This window comes from Dromiciops gliroides, chromosome 5 (genome assembly GCF_019393635.1).
Source record: "Dromiciops gliroides isolate mDroGli1 chromosome 5, mDroGli1.pri, whole genome shotgun sequence".
Lineage (NCBI taxonomy): Eukaryota > Metazoa > Chordata > Mammalia > Microbiotheria > Microbiotheriidae > Dromiciops > Dromiciops gliroides.
The window spans coordinates 209,251,220-209,272,528 of NC_057865.1; the positions used below are offsets into that span (position 1 = coordinate 209,251,220).

The following is a 21,309-nucleotide window of genomic DNA, read 5'->3' on the forward strand; positions in this document are numbered from 1 at the left end:
ATAAAAGACAAAATAGAGAATTTAAAATTCAAAATATTTTACACAATCATTAAAGCCAAAGTCAGAAGGCAGCCCATACATATAACTGATATTTATAATTATAAGAATGAAACCTCAAGTAAAGGTTAAATTATTTTCAGTATACTGTTAAAGAAGGAAGCAAATAATTCATTTTAGAAAGATTTGCATAAAAAAAGATAAAACAAAGCAAAGTTTTGGTAAAGTTTCTTTGACAAGGGCATACACTCCAATTTCCTAGGAAAGCACTTATTTAGACCACTTGATTTTCCCAAAATGTAGTACAAAGAATGTATTAATATATATATTTTTGCAAGCAAGAATTCTAATTTCCCAAAATATGCTTGAGAATTTTGGTGCTCCTCAATGCTAAGTAAATATCATGATACTCACCAGGAAAAGATAACGTTCCTGAGCTGATGTGTTTCGAGCAGCAAGCTTAAGGATCTGTCCTTCACGTATGAGTTCATTTGAGGGATTAACAATGTCTTCCTCTTCTCCCAACATTTCATAAACCTCTAACAGTTTTTTAAGATTTTCCTAGTGAATTCAAAGAACAAATGAAAGCTTAAAAAAAATCACAGTTTAGTTGGTATTCAAATAACTCAGGAATATTTTTAGTGAAATATAAGGCTGAGAAATATAGTACCAATTACTTCATTCAACAATAAACAAACAAACAAAAAACAACAAAAATCCAAAAGTAAACCTTGGGAGGACTGGGGAGAGTTGGTTTGGTACAGTGGAAAAGTACACTAGGTGCAAGTAATTTAACCTCCCAGGGCCTCAGTTTCCCCATATTAAAAAATAAGGTAATTGGAGGCAGGTAGGTGGCACAGTGGATAAAGCACCAGCCCTGGATTCAGGAGAACCTGAGTTCAAATCCGGCATCAAATAGCTGTGTGACCCTGGGCAAGTTTTTCTATTTGTCTGATAAACAGTTACTTTTGCAGGGTTAAACCTGTATAGATGGCTAAAATACAAGTAATTCACTAATCAGGCTTTCTCCTCTCAAAACCACCTACCATTTTCCGTATTGCACTATTCGAATGGCTTGCTGCAGTAGAGATAATTTCAAGTGATTCTATATAGAAAGAAAATCAGAAAAGCAAATAAATGTTTTGTTCCTCCTCATAATGTTGCATTGCTGACTAGTATATAAAAGTTAGAAATTTAGGATCTAAGTCATACATGAAGGCTTTATTTAATTGAGAATCAAATTCTAATAATCAGTTCTTTTAAAATGAGAGTGTGGGTGGAATACTTTTTTGGGCAGGGCTCTCACTTTAAGATTTATAGCTATCTACAAAGTATGAAATCAGTACAAACAGTATGGTTTTTCCTCTTCTGAAGCTTATGATCCTAGGAAAAAATCATATGCCAATTCAAGTTTTGATGAAATAATTTCCATTGATCCTGTTCTCTGCTATCTAAATGTTATATATTGGAGGCTACTGTCTCCTGTTAAATTGGGCTTATCCTACCATCTAAAAAGATAGTTACTTACTTTTAGCATCATTCCAATCTAGGGAATCAGGTGGCAGTTTCCTTAGATAGTCTTTAAGGAGCATCTCATATCGGGGGATTCGCTGTACAGGTTCTAGCATGTGATGCTGCAGTGTTAAACTCCCACAGATCTTTTGTTTCTGGAGACAGAAAAGATACTTTAAAGAAAACACTGTTGTTTTTTTTCCTATTCATTTAATCTAAAATAAGTCACCATGGTTTTTTATTTGGAGCAACAACAATAAGACAGCAGGCAAGACAAGGTGGAATTTTTAACATTAGAATTCCTGGTGACTGTTAACCATTTCACTATCTCAGCTCAAAGGCTTGGTAAAGGCAAATCATTAAATTATTTTCCAGAGTTTTTTTTATCAAGGAACATCTCATCAATGAGGTTTCTAGTATACCATGTTGTTGAATTGAGCAGAAACAATTTTATCATTACTCTAAATGTCATTGCTTTTAAACTTAAACCATTTTCTCAATGCTTGTATTGTCATATCTGATTATACAATTCATTTGACAAGACATTTATCAGATATTTTATCCTTCCTGGAAACTAAAAGATGAACATTTATTACCCTTTCTTTAAGGAGGAGCTATGTTGACAATATCTTTTTTTCCCCCAGTCAGTAGTCAGCAATAAAGAAAAAAGGCTTCCCTGAGGTAATCCCAAAGTTTTCATATAACCATATGAACAAAATAGGAGGTCTTAAGCTAATGGACTAGGAAGGATTTTAGAAATTATTTAGTTCAATCTTCTCATTATACAATTGAGGGAACTGAGGAACAAAGTGATTTAAATAATTTGCCCAAAGTCAGTCAGGTAAATAAGGGGAGGTGATAGGATTTGCTCCTCTGAATCCCAATAAATGTTTTAAATTTATTTCTTCACTTTTAGTAGAAATTTTTTAAAAAAAGTTTAAAAGGTACAAAAGATTTAATTAAAAACTTGGAATAAAATGTGTTTTTTGTAAGTTCAAAAAACAAAAAACAAAAAAAAAAACTTGGGATCATTACACTAAATTATATCAAGAATTCTTATATTACTTTGTGTATATTCTATTAAGCCAAACTGTTATTTCTGGTTAGTAGAAATGTGTAATACAGTCAGCAAGAGAAGGCATTCTAAATTGCTCTAGGATATACATAAGGATGTGGTTGATATTCACAGTGGTTTTTGTAAAGTAAAGCAGAAAGGAGTTTCAGTGCACACAAGTAAAGTCAGGTGAATATAAACCAAGTAAAAATGAACAATTCAAGAGATCCATTTTAGGAAAAGTAAAAAAAAATTAATAAAAAACAAAATAAACAACCTTTTTCCTACAAAGGTGAGCTGAGGGAGAGACAGGAAGTGGCATGTTCCAGGCAAGTCAAATCAGTTCCATCACTTTGACTATCACCTCTCCTCAGACTCCAAAGGAGACAGAGTTCAGGTTCCAAGAGCCCCAGGGAAGGGCAGTGTCTCCTAGAGTACCAGTCCTGCTACCAACCTAATCTCTCCAGCAAAGCTTATAAAGATTCCACCTGGCAATTGCTTCTTCAAGAACTGTAGCACATGCCTCATCAGCAGTCATAGCTACCAAAGACCCAGAAAACAGGGTTCACTCCACCAGTCTTTTGGCACTATCAAAAGTTTCAATGCCAGAAATGGATATGGCTTTATCAGTGGAAATAACATTAAAGATACATTACAATCTGCTTTTCAGAATTTACATTGGACCAGCACAGGGCTTTTCCTTCCAATTAGCAGCTAAAATTCGTGTGTGTGTGTGTGTGTGTGTGTGTGTGTGTGTGTGTACACACATACATACAAACATATTCAATACATGCATTGTTTTATATATATATATGTATATATAGTCTCCCCTTTTATAATATGAACTTGAGAAAAAACTATCTTATATTTTTAAGTATTCCCAGCACTTAGCAAAGTGCTTTGTACATAGTAAGAATTTAATAAGTGTTTTTTCATTCATCTATTCATTAACAAAATACTTTTTGGGACATGGAATAAGACTTAAAAAATATTTATATCCAAGGTTTCCCTTCTTTCTTACCTATGGCCAAAAAAAAAAAAAGACCATATACAAATTTGTTTGTAAAATCTTCAGGAGAATAGGAGACATTTATGCACAGTGTTGCCTTATGAAACAAAAAACAGTGGAAGGAAAAACAATTTTATAGAAACCTCGAACAAAGCCCCAACTAAGAACACTCTATGGTTGTTAAGAATAAAACTAGAAGGAAGAGAAAGAATGAAAATTATCTGTCAATATTTGTATAAGAAAATTTATTCTCTATTAGTGATGGTAGTTTCTTTTGGATTATATTCTATTTGCAGTGCTATTGTGTTACAGGTAGGAATAGCACTGTAGGGGGAAAAAGAGATGTGATGAGAACCTAGACTAGACAAAGTTCTCAGGAAAGACACCAAATTGATGGGAAAAAAAAATCATAGACCTCAGTATTAACAAAAACAAAAACGAGAAAGTAACAAAAATAATCAACCCATTCACTTCCCTTCCTCCTATATTGAATGGACACTCTTGTAGAAGATCCATAACTGTCATCATGAATAGATGGGAAGAGATCCCACATCAATAACATCATAGATCCACTGAAGAATCAAAGGATATATTAAACCCATTTTATAGTTATCAGTAACAATATTACATTTATATAGCACTTTAAAGCTTACAAACACTTTTACATACATTATGCTGAGAATTACAGACAGGCCAGAAAGTAGGTTTGTCTTAAATTTTTTAACATATTTGATCAAAGAAAAAAGTATCAAATGGAAATTATGGTAGTTATAATACAGTACAAGTTTGGTAAAAGAGGAAAGAATAGCACATTGCACAATTAATCAGTAAAAACTAAAAATACAAATGCAAAAACAAATCATCTCTGTCCTCAAGATATTTATAGTCTATCTGAAGTGACCAAAAATAATGTTATGAACACCAGTTCTGTGTAAACCATATAAGATTTAAATGTTCCATTTTGTCATTTTGATAAATTAATCTGTAGACTAGAGGCCAGGAAGAGATCAACTGAATATAGTGTCTGGCATATAGAAACTCAATAAATATTTGCTGACAGACTGATGAGGAAACACTATGAAAGTTTATAAAGGAATGGGGAAAAATTAACTTTCTTTGCTACAAAATAGATTATGGAAAGCATTTTCTTTTATTTTTAAGAGCTACCTTTGAGAAATGATTCATCTGGATCCCTACTCCATTCCAATCAGTATTAATCAGTTAAGTGTGATTACATAAGGGTAGTGATTATTAGCAATTATTAGTTAAACACTTATCTAGCAATATGCATTTAGTCAGTCATCTAATAGCACAAGAATAAACATGTATTAATACATATTTTACATAAATTATGTAGCAATAATTAGATAAAATAGATTCTTACAGTAGGCCTTTATAGTAGGCCTCAAATTTTGATCCAACATTCACCACTTATGAAGTGCACTTGCACAACCAGAAGAATGCTGACAAAGATATCTCCATCCTGTTTTGCTCATATTCCATGTCCAAGCCTAGCATTGGTGGTGTGATATGGACAGTTCCCCAATTTGTTTCGACTCTCCAGACCACCCTGTCTTGTCCAGCATGAGCAGGTGACCATCTTATGACCACTTAGAAGAGATGACACTTGCCTTGCCCATTTTGTGACCACTCATGCAGATACATCATTTCTGGCCCTCCTGGAGGGTCAAAACCAAGGTCTTTCAACCAATCAGATTCTGTATTCTTGCCTCTTGTAGAACCTGGGGAAAGGAGGCATCTCAGATCATGAGGAAGATCTGAGGTCCACTTCATTAGAGGAAGCCATGGACCCTTTAATAAAGTGCTATCGGCTTGGAGCTCTACCTCAGTGATTTTTCTTGCAGATTGGACAATTTTGGACCTCACATCCTTCAGGGAATGGAAAAAGGCTCATAAAATTGTATAGCTGAAAAGGATCTTCCATTTGTTAAAAACAGTCCACTATAATAAAGAAAAATATTTATATACTTGACAACCCTATTACCTGAATTTCTTCAATTACTGATTTAAATTGGGCTATCCGTTCAGTCATGGTTTTAACTAATTCCATTGCATTATCAAAGCCTTTCACATATTCTCCATACATTTTGAGGAAAGGAGCCAACTTCTGTAGGATGTCTCCAATTCTAGGAGTGGTTTCCCTGAGGAACAAAGCAGTAAACGGAATATTAAGTTTTCTTATAGTTTGGGCAAATTAACAAAATTGTAAGAAGTCATCCTTTACTTCTCCATATCAAAACCATTGAACCTCAGTAAGTAGAAAGTGATGTGCTCCCAGGTCATACATTGTCGAGGTATTTTAAGGAGTCAAAGGTGTAAAGGTATCCTTCTGAGCTTAAAATCCCTATCAGCTTTGTGTCTTCTCATCTAAAAGTAGTTGGAGAATAGAGGCAGCAGCACCTTCAATAGATACTAAAATGACAATTTGCTAGGCGACAAATGCATTATGTTATTTACCAGTAATTTCTGGGTAAAAATACATATCTGTAACCCCTTATTTCAAAGATCCCTCCTACAAATGTTATAGACACTATTACTGTCTCTTTAAGATCATAGGAGTCAGGGGCAGCTAGGTGGCACAGTGGATAGAGCACTGGCCCTGGAGTCAGGAGGACCTGAGTTCAAATCCGGCCTCAGACACTTAATACTTACTAGCTGTGTGACCCTAGGCAAGTCACATAATCCCAATTGCCTCACCAAAAAAAAAAAAAAAAAAAAAAGATCATAGGAGTCAGGAGTAACAATTGTAACTGCCAGTCTGTGAGGTGCTTATAACTCTCTATGGCATCAAGTGCAGTTTGTATTTTTACTGCTGAGCCATAAGCAGGAGAATGCTGGAGCCAGCTAGGACAAGCTCACTTCAATGGTTAAATTTAAATTGTTACATTTTTTGTTAAAGAGTGTCATTAGCACAGTGCCTGACACATGGTAGGCACTGTGTAAATTCTTGTTCCCTTCTCTTTTCCTTCAGCAATCCCTACAGATCAGGGTTTGATTTATTGTTTTGTTAATTATTTATAACTTAACAAAGTAATGAAAAAATATTAATAATGAAGATGTAACTTAAAAGTGTGTCATGTATATTCCTTTTTGGGGGGGGGTGGAGATTGTTAAACATTTACTAACACAACTCTGATTCAAAGGCTCTATGATATAAACTATGGAAAAAGACAAAAACAAAGAATAGGCAACACTTATTGTTCTAAAGATTTTAAAACTTATTCTATGGAAAGACATTATAAAGAGAAACTTATGAATCAGAAGAGAAACTGTTAAGAGCGGTAATAGAAATGGTGAGAGAGGTAATAGATGCCTAATGGACACTGAAAGAACCAGAAGGTGGAGTTGGCTCCCTTCTTTACAGAATTACTTTGACAGTTATTCTTTAGGGAGGTTGAAGAGAATTACTAGGAAGAGACATCTGGGAATCTTGAGGTTTCTTAACCCTGGAGGTTAAGTGTTGGGGCTGGGTTTTCAAAAGTAAGAAAAAAAGCAATTAACAGTGATGCTTTCAGGTGACTTGGTTTGATTTTTTTTTCTTTGCAATTAAAAAAAGTATAAAGAATTACAGATGGTTTTGTGATATGATTGATTATGAATAACACATCTAATCTCTTCTAGGAGATTCAGGGTAGAGATATGAGCAACTGTTAATGTAGAAAGAGGTTTCTCTAGCTTTACTGAACTGAGTTGGAAGTCTGATTTTAAGTGACTTGAAATATTTGCTGAAATTTTATTAATAAGGAAAAATGCAAACATACTCCTAGATAACTCTAAAATTTGAGATAATTAAATATGGGAATGAATCAAGTGGCAGGCTGAGAAGCTGACCTATAAATAAATAAGGCTGGCAGACCCTAGAACCTTGCTACATAAAATATACACAGTTTGGGAGACAGCTAGGTGATGCAGTGGATAAAGCACCGACCTTGGATTCAGGAGGATCTGAGTTCAAATCTGGCCTCAGACACTTGACACTTACTAGCTGTGTGACCCTAGGCAAGTCACTTAACCCCAATTGCCTCACCGCCCCCCAAAAAATATATATATACACACACACACACAGTTTGTTGAAGGATGACCTGGTTTGGGTTTTTGTGGTTTGGTGATGAAAACAATGTCTTACTAATATGGCAGTTCTCTCATCACTTAGACCCATCATTTAAAAATTGTTTTTTCTTACCATTCTTGCATTCGTTTCTCCAGTTCTGGCAAAAGGAATTTACTGTGGAATGCATTTATTGATGAAATATTAGAAAATATCTTGTTCACCATCTCTGCTGGAAATGAGCCTCGATTAGCTTCTTCCAATAGTTTGCAATAAAATATCTGAAGCAAAAGAGCAGAATAAGCATTTTTGCATGCTTAAAAAAACCCTTAAAACATGATTAAAGGAATTAATTATGATTTTGGGTTTAGGAGTACATACTTTAGTGTAGTAAAATGGGGAGAGCCCATGATTGGTAGTGAGAAGATCTGATTTCTAACCTGTTATCAATGACTAAACATCTGACTGACATTGGGCAATCACTTAAGCTACCTTGGTCTTAAAACAGTACCTTGTACATAGTGGGAACTTTGTTGAACTAACTGTATTTATGGGTCTTTTTCCACTCACATTTCCGACAGCACACTATAAGCCCTAATATGGAACTTACTACAAACTTTTCCAATGTAATAATAATATAGCAATATAATATTTCTACATAAATACAGCTAATAACTATTTTAAAAATGAACAATCTTTGATGTACTTCACTAAGGTCATTGCATCTCCTAAATACTTATTATGATGAATACAGACAGGAGATCTATTCATTGACAAGTGTCCAGATGGTTGCTAAATATGTAAATTAACTTTCTCTGCATTTTCTAGGGAGACCAAAAATGATGACTTAAGGGACTCCAACAGACTGGTACCATTTGGAGAACATAGCAATTAAGGATTTCAAGTTCAAAGAAAGGGAAATGTATGGCAAAAATCTTGAATGATAGGTACTAGCAGAACAGATGAAAAAAAAATTCAATAAAATAAGCAAAGAGCAAGAAATCAGGCTCATTAATATAGCTAAGAAAAAAATCAATTAAGCAACAAACATTTATTAAATGGTTACCATGTGACAGCCTCAGTGCTATATGCTAAGGATACAAAGAAGAGGAAAAATGCAAAAACAGTTCCTGCCTTTAAGAAGATAATATACTAATGGGGAAGAAAACATAAATTAATAGGTATAAAAGTAGATCAGATGGAAGATAACTTTAGAAAACCTGACTCAAGTGTTTGGGGGATTGGGAAAAAGAATGAGGAAGGTCTCATACAAAAGGTAAGGTCTAAACTAAGTTTTGAAAAAAGCCAGGAATATCAAGGGTAAGAGGATTCTAGGTATATGAGAAGGCCAGTAAGAAGGTAAAGAGACAGGAGGAATAGCAAATATCACTGGATCTTAGAGTACATAGAAAAGAGTAAAATATGAGAAGACAGTTAAGGTAGAAAGGGGAAAGGTTGGCAAAAAGCAGTAAATGTCCAACAAATAAAAATTGTGAATGTAGTACTGTATGTAAGTGTGCATGGCCTTGATCTGGTTATGGGCCTGTTGACATTCTTACTGTGTGAATAGATGGAGATTCTTCTTACTTGGCCTCTGAAGATTATTTCCCTGGGCTTCATTTTGCTTCAACCTGGCAGTTGCTTCCTTCAGTCTCCTAGAGATCTTAGTGGGTACTGATTCTTATGTGTTTGTACACATAGGCACACACTTTCTATCTCTTATACTACCCTGACTTGTCCTTTCTCTTTTGGATCTTTCAACTAAAGTAGTGGTCTTTAGTTAAAATTTTGGTTCCTCCACCTACTGCCACAGATTGGTTGAAAGAACTGAAGTAAACAGTTTACAATGTTGTTTGTTGTGCTATGATAAGCTAGAGGAGCTTATTGATTCTATGTCTGTCAAGAAGAAATATTTAAACCTAGCAAGTCCACACAAAAAAAAGCAGATAGTTTTTAAACATTTACTTGACAAAATTATTAGTAATTAAATATTTGGAAACTTTACTCTTTTTCTAAAAAAAACCCATAATATTCTAAATTTTACATTAATTACAATATCAAATAACATAAATAACATAGATAACAAAAAAATTTTTTTCCTGAAAAGGAAAATATTACCTTGTCTAAAAGGTCAAGTCGATTAACATAGGCTCTTTCTGTAAGTAAGAGTTCAGTGGCAATTTTGTGAAGTTTCTGTTCATCTGTCTCCTAAAACATAGATCAGTAAGGAAAATATATGTTTAAACATTATTTTTTTTCTCATTGAATAATCAAGAAAACTGACTATTCCATAAAAAAATTGGCTATTTCTTAGCTGTCCATCAAATTCTTTTTAACCATCAAGGAAAATTTGATCAGAAATCTGACTAAAGTCAAACAAAGAGGTAACACCTGGTTTTAATGACATGTCCTGATTCTTATTTTTGATGCCACCATTTCTTTGTCTCCATCAATGGCTATTAATTTTTCCTTCCTGACTCCGTAAATGAGGGAATATTTGAAGTCTCAATCCCAAGCCTCCCTCATCCTACATTTTCTCTCTCTCACAGTTCTTCTAACTCTATAACTTAAACTATCACCTCTATAAGGAAGGCTTCCAAATTTATTTGTGTGTATGTATGTATATGTACAATATATACACACATGTACCTACATATTCACATATGTATACTCACACAAGTATATAAAAATATAGACACATGTGTGTATATATGTGTATGTGTACACACAGACACACACACCCCTTCAGGATATTCCTTCAACTTTAGTTTGGGTCCTTTAAGGGTAGCTTTTACCTCAGGTTCTAGGAGTAAACCTGTGAGTCTATACTCAAAACACTTTAGTCTCAACGGGCCCCTTATCAATGTGCTTCCCATTAACAATGGGCAAATAGACAATTAGCTCTTAGCAAATGGCAAAAGAAGAACAGTAGTTACAAAACATCTTAGAAGGAGTACATGCTCTCACATATATACATAGTGCCCATGGGAAGAATGGACTCAAACTTAAGAATACAATGACAGTGAGGCACACATGGTAAAAACAACTCACAATTTCTTATACTACAGGGCCTGGAGGTCCTTTCTCTCTCTGTAAAGTCTTTCTTTTTTTGGTGGTGGTGGGGGGGGAGGGTGGAGGTGGTTCATAAACTTGTTTCATTCATTGTGTTTTTTTAATTTTTAAGTAATAAACATTTTTATTTATAGTTTTGGGTTCTATTTTTTTATCCCTCCTTCCCTCGCTCCCTTATCCCTCCCTGAGGCAGTAAGCAATCAGATTAGGGTTATAAATGTACAATTATATAAAACCATATTAGTCATTTTGTATAAGAATACTTGAATAAAAGAGAAAAATGAAAGAAAGTGAAAAATAGCATGCTTCAGTCTGTGTTCAATCAACACCAGTTCTTTCTTTGGAGCTGGATAGTATGTTTCATCAATAGTCCTTTGGTATTGTCTTGGATCATTGTATTGTTGAGAATAGTTAAGTCATTCACAGTTCTTCATTAAACAATATTGCTGGGGGGCAGCTAGGTGGTGCAGTGGATAAAGCACTGGCCTTGGATTCAGGAGTACCTGAATTCAAATTCGGCCTCAGACACTTGACATTTACTAGCTGTGACCCTGGGCAAGTCACTTAACCCCCATTGCCCCCCCCCCCAAAAAAAAACAAACCAATATTGCTATCTCTGTGCACAATGTTCTCTTCGTTCTGCTCACTTCACTATACATCAATTCATACAAGTCTTTCCAGGTCTTTCTGAAATCATCCTGATTGTCATTTCTCATAGCACAATAATATTCCCTCACCATCATAAGCCACAGCTTGTTTAGCCATTTCCCAATTGATTGGCATTCCTTTGATTTCCAATTCTTATCTACCACAAAAGGAGCTGCCATAAATATTTTTGTACAAATAGGTCTTTCTCTCTTTGGGTTCTCTTTGGGATATAAACCTAGCAATAATATTGTTGGATCAAAGGGTATGCACAGTTCTATAGCCCTTTGGGCATAGTTCCAAATTGCTCTCCAGATTGGTTGTATCTTTTCACAACTCAACCAATAGTGGATTAGCATTCCAGCTTTCCCACATCCCCTCCAACATCCAATATTTTCCATTTTTGTTATCTTTGCCACTCTGATAGGTGTGAGGTGATACCTCTGAGTTGTTTTAATTTGCATTTCCCTGATCAATAGTGACCTAGAGCAATTTTTCATATGATTATAGATAGCTTTGATTTCTTTGTAAAGTCTTTACGATGAATTTTTGGGACCTGTTCCTCTTCACAGCTCTATTATCAGTGGTCATGGTTCTTAGAGCTATTTTTTTTTCCTGGAAGTTTTTCTCTATTTGTGTCTGACTAGAACGTGTCTGATCTTTGTTTTATGAGCTTCCCTTTAAAATTATATGGCTGATGGGGAAGGAAGGGCAGAAATTTCCTCACTATCCCCTGCAGCTCTCACTGTTGAGAGCCTTAATTGTCTCAGGGCTTTAGATATTTTAGGTTTCCAGATATGTGGCTAATTTATTTTTTTCAGCCTATTGAATTGGCTTACTTTCTTAAATCAGAAAGGTGTTTGCACCTGATAAAAGGATCAGGGCATGGATTCATCTATCATCAACATAACACCTCATTAACATCTTGTGATACCATTCTGGGCTGACCAATTTACAACTCAGTTGGAGAAAACAATCCCATCCCATAGATAAGTGGTAGAGAGGCAAGAGTGCTGGATTTGGAAGGCCTCTTACAAAAGATGAGGTCTAAGCTAAGTGTTGAAAGAAGTCAGAAATAGAGGTGAGGAGGTAGAATATTCTAGGTATATAAGAGAACCAGTAAGAAGGTACATGAGATGGGAGGAATAGAAAGTATTACTGGATCTTACAGTATGCAGAGAAAAATAAAGCATGAGTAGACAGGAAAGGTAGGAAGGAGAAAGGTTGTGAGGAGCAATTCAAATTTTGCCTCAGATACTTGTCTCTTTTAAAGCTATACAACCCTGGCCAAGCTACTTAACCTCTCTGTGCTTCAGTTTCATCATGTGTAAAATGGAATAATAATAGTGTCTACCACACAGGGTTCTCATGAGGATCAGATGTGATAACATAAAGTGCTTTGCAAATTTAAAGTATTTTATACATTCTAGTTATGATATATACCTACATACACATATGTAAGTCCATACATAGCTAATATCTCTAGTCTCTTCCTAAGCTTCAGTCCTACATATATTGCCACTAATAGGTCTAAATTCAATTAAGTCTAAAACCAAAGTTATCTTCTTTACCCCCAAACCAACAAGCCAATTTCTTCCCAAAGAATTCCCTATTTTTGTTATTGCTCCCATCATTTTCTCCGTTACCCAGGCTTGAAAACTGAGAATACTCTTTGACTTCCCCTTTTTGTCCTCCATCTAATTAGTCACTAAGTTCAGCTAATTTTTCCTTAACAATGTTTCTGGGGGCAGCTAGGTGGCGCAGTGGATAAAGCACAGGCCCTGGATTCAGGAGGACCTGAGTTCAAATCCAGCCTCTGACACTTAACACTTGTTAGCTGTGTGACCCTGGGCAAGTCACTTAACCCTCATTGCCCTGCAAAACAAAACAAAACAAAAAACAAAAAACCCACAATGTTTCTGAAATCTGAACTTTTTCTTAATGCCATTATCTTAAACTAGGCCTTTATCATTTCATGCTTGAGACGTTGCAAGTAATTTTTTTCTTTTTATATGAACTTAACAATTATTAAACATAAACATTTCAATATAAAAAGAACAAAAAAGATTGTATATAAAATTATAAACTATTATGAAATTTAGTTTTTAATGTATATTAAAATTTGATAAAGTAGCAATAAAATGAAATAACTCTTGACTTGTTTCTCTATCTCCAATATCTTCCCTCTTAATTACATTGCCCCCAGAATTATATTCCTAATCAGTGCTTTGTACACATCACTGCTCAATTACCTTCAGTGGCTTCCTACTCCCAACCAAACAAAACTCAAACTTCTTAGTCTGGTATTCAAGGCTCTCATCAACAGAGCCTTTACTTACCTCACCAACATTATTTTCCATTACTCTTTTATATGAATTAAATCCAATAGACATTTATTAACCCTCTGTTCTATCCAACCTCATCTATATTTAGTTCCCCAAACTTGCCATATACAGGCCTACCTCCAAATATTGATCATGTAATTTCTCTAGTCTGCAATGCCCTTCTTCCCTACTTTTTATTCTTTTCAGACCTAACCTCAGGGCAGCTAGGTGGCACAGTGGATAGAGCACTGGCCCTGGATTCAGGAGGACCTGAGTTCAAATCCGGCCTCAGACACTTTACACTTATTAGCTATGTGACCCTAGGCAAGTCACTTAACCCCAATTGCCTCACCAAAAAAAAAAAAAAAAAGACCTAACCTCACAAAGTTCTGAGTCTTAGCAGATCTCTCCCACATGTCCATACAGAAAGACACTAAAATGTCACAATTATTTACATCTTCCAACTGATGATTTTCCTATTCTTCCAGATTATTTTTCACTTCTATGCATTTGCATTTCCAATCAATTATTCTTTCTTTTGTTTCTTTGGTGAGACTTGTCACCACGGACTCAAAATTTTATAATCTGCCTATTATTTCTACTGTGCACAATTGGTATTTCTCTTTTAAACACATCAAAAACATCTTGCTGTGGTTCTGTTTTCTCTTCAGGAATCAACAGGGTCTTCTACCTTATCTGGTGTTAACTAATTTTCTTTTATATTGAAATATTTATTCATAGATGTTTGAACTTGTTTAGCTGATCTGGTATCCATATTTCCTTCTATTATTATCTTCTCAGTTGGTTTAGCTGCTTACATTTAATGTCTTTAAATGAATTTTCTTCCTTAGATCTTTGGTATTTTCAGTTTTTTTCCTTATTTTCCCCTATTTTCACTTTCTGATTCCTTCCCCTTTGTGCTGTCCCCAGTGGCTAAATCTCAAAGTTTTCTAGGCCCAGGCAATTAACATTTCACAGCTTGTCTCTACTTCAAGTCTAGCTCTAGCTAGATGCCTACCTCTTTCCCTCAGAGGCTTAGTTGAGTGCCACAACCTTGCCCTATTCCAGGTCTTTGTATTCTCAATTCTCTTTCATTGTTTTTGTTAATAATGTGACCTAATGGGGCAGCTAGCTGGCGCAGTGGATAAAGCACTGGCCCTGGAGTCAGGAGGACCTGAGTTCAAATCCAGACTCAGACACTTGACAATTACTAGCTGTGTGACCCTGGGCAAGTCACTTAACCCCCATTGCCCCACAAAAAAAAAATTTGTTAAAAAAAATAATAATGTGATGTATTATGTTTACAGTTTTCGAATACTGACCCAACCCTGCATTCCTATTATAATCCTACATGGTCATTCATACTGGTCAATGCTACTGGTCATACTTTTTAGGTATGCTGCTGTAGCCTCTTTACAAATAAATTATGTCAAATTTTTGTGTTGATATTCACTAGAAATATTGTTCTATAGTTTTCTTTCTTTTTTTTTTTTTGATTGGTGTCTTCCTTGCTTAGGTATCAAGATCATATCTCTATGATGTGAAATTTGGTAGGATCCCTTCTTTTCCTATTTTTACAAATAGTTCATTTAATAACTGAATTGAATATGCTTTTTTTTTTTTTTTTGCGGGGCAATGGGGGTTAAGTGACTTGCCCAGGGTCACTTGAATATGCTTTAATGTTTGAGAGAAGTGATGTTTTAATTCATTTTGTTGTCCTCTTTTTAAAAATTCTTATTAGAATATGAATTTTATTGTTTCAACAAAGAAGTCACCTTCTAGTTGTATTTATCAAATCATGTATTATTGCTTTTTCTTTTGATTTTGAAAATCTCTTCTGGATTTTCAGAATTTCTACTTTTGGAGTTAATTCAGGTTTCTTAATTTCCTGGTTTTCTAGTTAAGTTAAAGAGCCATTGCATGGATGCATTTTTTGCCCCTTTGTTTCTGAAAGTGTTCTGAAAATATTTAGCGACTACACATTTCCCCCTCGGTACTACTATGGCTAAATCCCAAACGTTGCTGGTATGGCACTCTTCTCATTTTCCTTGGTGACATTTTCTATTTTTTCCTATGATTTATCCTTTGATCTATGAATTCTTTAGGATTAAAGTTAGCATCTAAATTTTTAATCCTTTCAACAAAGGCTCTTTATTGAATATAGCTTTTATTGCATTGTGGAAAGTCCTGTGCCAGATCTGTCCAACAAACCTTCAAGAAAAAAGCTGACACATACAATTCATTTGTAAAAATTCCTCAGAAGCACTGCCATTAGAATCCTGTAACACAGCATTCACCCTTTCTTGCTCAGGAGACATGGGCTCTTGTTGAATCTGCACTGAAGAGTCTAGAGGAAGGCATGTGATACTCCCAGGAACCTGGAAAGCAGTCAGTGTGCACACTTGGAACGGCACTCCAGGGGTCGATGGTACTATATGGGACGGGGGAGAAAAAAAAAGCAACTAGACAAAGGAGGAGGGATCAGCAGCTGTCTGCAATGTGCTCTTTCATTCACAAGAAGGCCTGCAGGGAACCTGTTCTGTCTGCTCAGAAGGTTCATGAGTTTCTTGTAATCCTAGTAGAATATGTATTCTGTGAGTTTCTTTAGCACAAGTAGCCTCTGGACTTCCATATATGCTGCCTGTAGGACTGCCCAGACTTGCAGAAGGTTGGTATCCATACACTCCAGGGATTTATTTACCTCTTCCTCTCCCTTAGAGAAATATTCAACAATTGATAAACCTCATAATGTTTTTGGTTTTCATTTTCCTTCTTTTATTCTTTCTTTCTAGACTTGGAAGCTCAAGTGAAAAATCATCTCTGGTTGCCCTGTGCTTCTTCCCCCCCCTTCCCCTTTTTTTTTTGGTGGGGCAATGAGGGTTAAGTGACTTGCCCAGGGTCACACAGCTAGTAACTGTCAAGTCTCTGAGGCCGGATTTGAAATCAGGTCCTCCTGAATCCAGAGTTGGTGCTTTATCCACTGTGCCACCTAGCTGCCCACCCTGTGCTTCTTCCAAAGGCCCTGACCTTTGCTCTGCTCTTCCCCAGAGGTACAGCTGTTGTCTGTAGCAGCATCCCCCAAACTGGAGATACCAAGGTCAAAGGAGGTATTAGGTATTTAGGTGATAACGAATTCCTTTCTCTGTTACTTTCCTGAATGTTTGGTTCTCCTGCCTGTTCAGTTCTTCTTGTCTGGGAGAACACACCAAGGATATCATTCAGTCAGGGGACAGTTGGGCATTATGCTGCCTTCCAGTAGCAACACTTTCAGCCCTTTCACCTGTCCTTGAGGAGGAAGCCAGAGGTGTCATGTCCTGTTTAAGGTTCCCATTTGCTTTCTGACCTTGGGCTGTCTGCAGTGAGTTACTGGGTGGAACAATCTGCTGGGCTGAAGATTACAATGACAGCAGATGTCACTTTGCTCAGGGGCCCTGGTGCATTCCTGCTCAGTCTTCTCAGGCTTCTGGCCTTCTTGGAGAGTCTGAAACTGAATAGGGGAACTTACTGGGTTTTACTAATCAATGCTTCATTTGGCAACCTTTACAATTTTTGCAGGGGTTTCTTAGGCAGCCAGAATGCGTAGAGGATAGAGTAGAAATGTGCATCCAGGAAGACATGAGTTCAAATGCTGCCTCAGGAACTTAACGGGCCATCTTATAATGGGCAAGTTACTTAGCTTCTCTTATCCTAAGCTTCCTCATCCATGAAATGAGGATAATTAATAGCAGTGGTTATTTCACATAGTTATCATGAAGATTAAATGAAACAACATATATAGTGCTTTACAAACCTTAAAATACTACATATAATGTTAGCTGTTACTATTATTTTTTTTAAGCTACATTCAACTAGGACCTTTCATGTCACCATCTTAACCAGAAGTTCCAGATACTTCCACAAGAAGATTGCAATGAACTGGACACCAAAAAAGATAACAAAAAAGAAGGAAGAGGAAGAGGAAAAGGAGGCAAAGAAGAAACTGTTTATAACTTAAAAGAGAGGAAATAATATGTCACTGATACAGGGATCCTTTCTAAATCACTTGTTTATATATAGTCAGACTTCTTAAAGTAGAAGTCCAAATCAATATTAAATTAAAAGATTAAAAAATGAGAAGATATGGAATATGATTAAAATAACTGCAACCCAAAGTATTTAAACATGCTTTTGCCAAAAAAAAAAGGGGGGGGAGGGGAGGAATGAATAAAAGACATTGATCCAGAATACCACCATTCTCTAAGGTGTTTAACTGAAAAGAAATAGCCATAATGAACTTCAGAAAGCCTAGAAACCACCTCATCCAGCAATTTATTTCCTTGATGAATGTAAAGGCACAAAAGCTCAATCTTTTTTTTTTCTTTTGCTAGATAATCATTTTTATCAGACTTGGATAAAAGGATCTGTGACATGTTCATCAACATTTAAAGATGACCCAAAGCTGGGAAAGATAGCTTGAAATTATCTTCTATTATATTAATAACTTATTATTAAGACCTCAGCCTTTCATTCTCTCATTCAGGCAATAGCCTCATGAGGTAGAATGAGATTGCCCTAATCTTCCTGGAACATGCTCCTCCTCTATCCTGGGCAGGATCCTCCCTAACTATGAGACCTTGCTTCTTTTTAGAGTATAAACAGAACTTAATCTAGGTGAATTCCTGCCCCAAAGCAATGAGCCCATGCTTATGAGGGTTGCAGTGGGGGAGTTGCATCAAGAGAGTGCCTTCTATTGAAAGAGGTCTGGGGGGAAGCTAGGTGGTGCAGTGGATAGAGCACCAGCCCTGGATTCAGGAGGACCTGAGTTCAAATCCGGCCTCAGTCACCTGACACTTACTAGCTGTGTGACCCTTGGCAAGCCACTTAACCCCAATTGCCTCACAAAAAAAAAAAAAAAAAGAGGTCTCCTGAAGTAGACTAAGTAGAGATAAAGGGAAAACCTGTGCACAGTCTAGGACTGCCTGGAAAATTTGGGTATTTTGGTCTTCAGTCTATAAATCTCCCAACTGCTTGCAGTGAACCCCAAATTTTTGTAGGAATATGGTTTCAAAAAAGGAAATCTGAGGGGGCAGCTAGGTGGCACAGTGGATGGAGCACGGGCCCTGAAGTCAGGAGTACCTGAGTTCAAATCCAGCCTCAGACACATAACACTCACTAGCTGTGTGACCCTGGGAAAGTCACTTAACCCCAATTGCCTCACAAAAAAAAAAAAAAAAAAAGGAAATCTGGGCCATTGTGCTGTGGGAGAATTTCTAAATTATCCTTCTTGTCAGTTCTTTGGGGATACGTATCATATAGTAGGTCTCTTGTCAGATTAATCTATGTGTAAAGGATTTCCTTAAGCCGGGAAGTAATTAGGTATTTTTATTAAGAAGTGCTGTAGGGATGGGGGCAGCTAGGTGGCACAGTAGATAGAGCACCGGCCCTGGAGTCAGGAGTACCTGAGTTCAAATCCGGCCTCAGACTCTTAACACTTACTAGCTGTGTGACCCTGGGCAAGTCACTTAACCCCAATTGCCTCACTAAAAAAAAAAAAAAAAAGAAGTGTTGTAGGGGCAGCTAGGTGGCACAGTAGATAAAGCACTGGCCCTGGATTCAGGAAGACCTGAGTTCAAATCCAGCCTCAGACACTTGACATTTACTAGCTGTATGGTCCTGGGCAAGTCACTTAACCCTCATTGCCTCACACACACACACACACACACACAAAAAGTGGTGCAACTGATAAAAGGTAATTTTATCTAAACTTTAATTTCTGGTCACCAAGACTGTACATTTTCATTTGTATCTGTGTCTTTTTGTCTCAGTATGATTTGCAAGATTAGCGTCCATTTGCTTCAAATGCATTGGGCCCAGAGCTGAGAAGGAAGGTGAGGCCAGAAAGAGCCAGAGCAATAAGATTTTGCCTGAAAGCTCTCCTTCTGTTCTGTTATCTATTAAAATTTAAAGAGCAGGGGCGGCTAGGTGGCGCAGTGGATAGAGCACCGGCCCTGGAGTCAGGAGTACCTGAGTTCAAATCCGGCCTCAGACACTTAACACTTACTAGCTGTGTGACCCTGGGCAAGTCACTTAACCCCAATTGCCTCACTAAAAAAAAAAAAAAATTAAAGAGCAAAAGTAAAGAGAAAAACAAACAAATGACACTTTGGTCTTTGGATTGTGGTCACAATTTAGACACAGAGGACGTCCCCCCCACCCAATTTATAAAAATGTACAGATCTAAAAGTAAAATCAGAGGATTTTTTTCTTTTGGTGTTTCCCTGAAGTAAAAAGCAAACTACGTTTCTGGGGAGTGTGATAACAGCTTGTTTTCCCTAGTCTTCAGCTCTAAGATACAAAAAAATAAGATCTCAGACCAAGTCTCCCAAAGAATCTACTTCAAAGCAAGCTGCTCTGTGATCCCAACTATAGAAAAGCAAGGGCTAATGAAGGACTTTGTGAATGCATAAATCACTCTCTCACTCTTCCCTGCACATTGTTTCCCACCATAATCCCTGTTATGGGGTTGGGATATATCAAGGAATTTGAGACTATTAAAGTTTAAACTGGCCAGCTAATCTGAAGGGTGAACACACTTTGAGAAGTAAGGGAGATAAATCCATTAGGCGTGGCTGCTGCCTGATAGAGCCAAGAGACAGACAACTCCACAAGTCCGGACCACCACCCTTCACTCAAGCTTTCCCCATCGGCAAAGGGAACTTTCCATTGTCAGGTGGTCACCCCATCCAGTCTATAAAAACTTTTGCCTTTCTTTTGTTTGAGGAGAAATGCGTTTCAGAGAATCATGTCTCTAAACCATTTTCTCCCCTCTAGAGTTTATCTTTCTTCTTTACTTTCTCTAGCACCTAAATAAAAGATTATTTTACTTTAACTGGATTTGTGTGTAAGAGGATGTAATTCTTTAAAGAGGAATACATAAGGACCCCCACACTATCACCAATTTCCCCTGTGACAATCCCCATAGTTAAAAAGCCCTTGATAAAGCATTTGTCATATCAGTTCATTGAAGAGACTGCCTCTCTCAAAAGACTCACAGGGGGATATGAGAGAAAATATTATTCCTCATTCAGGGACCAGCTGCCATAGGTAAGTCAGTCAGTCTCTGAAGGACATGACTAATGTCCTTCTGAAGTACTGCCCTAATCCTTGGGGACCATGCTCCTTGATCTTTCCTTTTTTTTTTTTTTTTTTGGGTGTGAGGCAATTGGGGTCAAGTGACTTGCCCAGGGTCACACAGCTAGTAAGTGTTAAGTGTCCGAGGCCAGATTTGAACTCAGGTCCTCCTGAATCCAGGGCCAGTGCTCCATCCACTGCGCCACCTAGCTGCCCCCATGCTCCTTGATCTTGGGCTGGACCTCACCCAACTAGGAGACCTTGCTTCTGTTTGGCGTGTAAACAGAAACTAATCTAGGTGAATTCCTGCCCCAAAGCAATGAGTCCATGCCCTTGTACCCCTCTATTGGAGTTTAGGGTGACCCAGATCATAAAGGAGAAAACCAATCAGAATGATTTGGGTACAGAGGGATTTCTCTGCCCAGATTGCTGGAGGCAGATGAGTCTCATGATTGTCATATTCTCTGCAAGAGGAGCTGAAGACTTTTAGCACATCTCTTCATTAATTGTTCCTGAA

At 36.8% G+C, this 21,309-nt stretch overlaps 1 protein-coding gene across 1 annotated transcript in view; it reads right to left on the bottom strand.

The window, feature by feature from the left end:
- FGD4 (FYVE, RhoGEF and PH domain containing 4) overlaps positions 1 to 21,309 on the bottom strand; it is a 291,336-nt gene that overhangs the window by 52,360 nt on the left and 217,667 nt on the right. Inside the window, 6 exon segments of the mRNA XM_043967474.1 lie at positions 406 to 558; positions 1,044 to 1,102; positions 1,526 to 1,664; positions 5,578 to 5,734; positions 7,777 to 7,922; positions 9,760 to 9,849. Coding sequence (XP_043823409.1) covers positions 406 to 558; positions 1,044 to 1,102; positions 1,526 to 1,664; positions 5,578 to 5,734; positions 7,777 to 7,922; positions 9,760 to 9,849 — 744 coding nt within the window.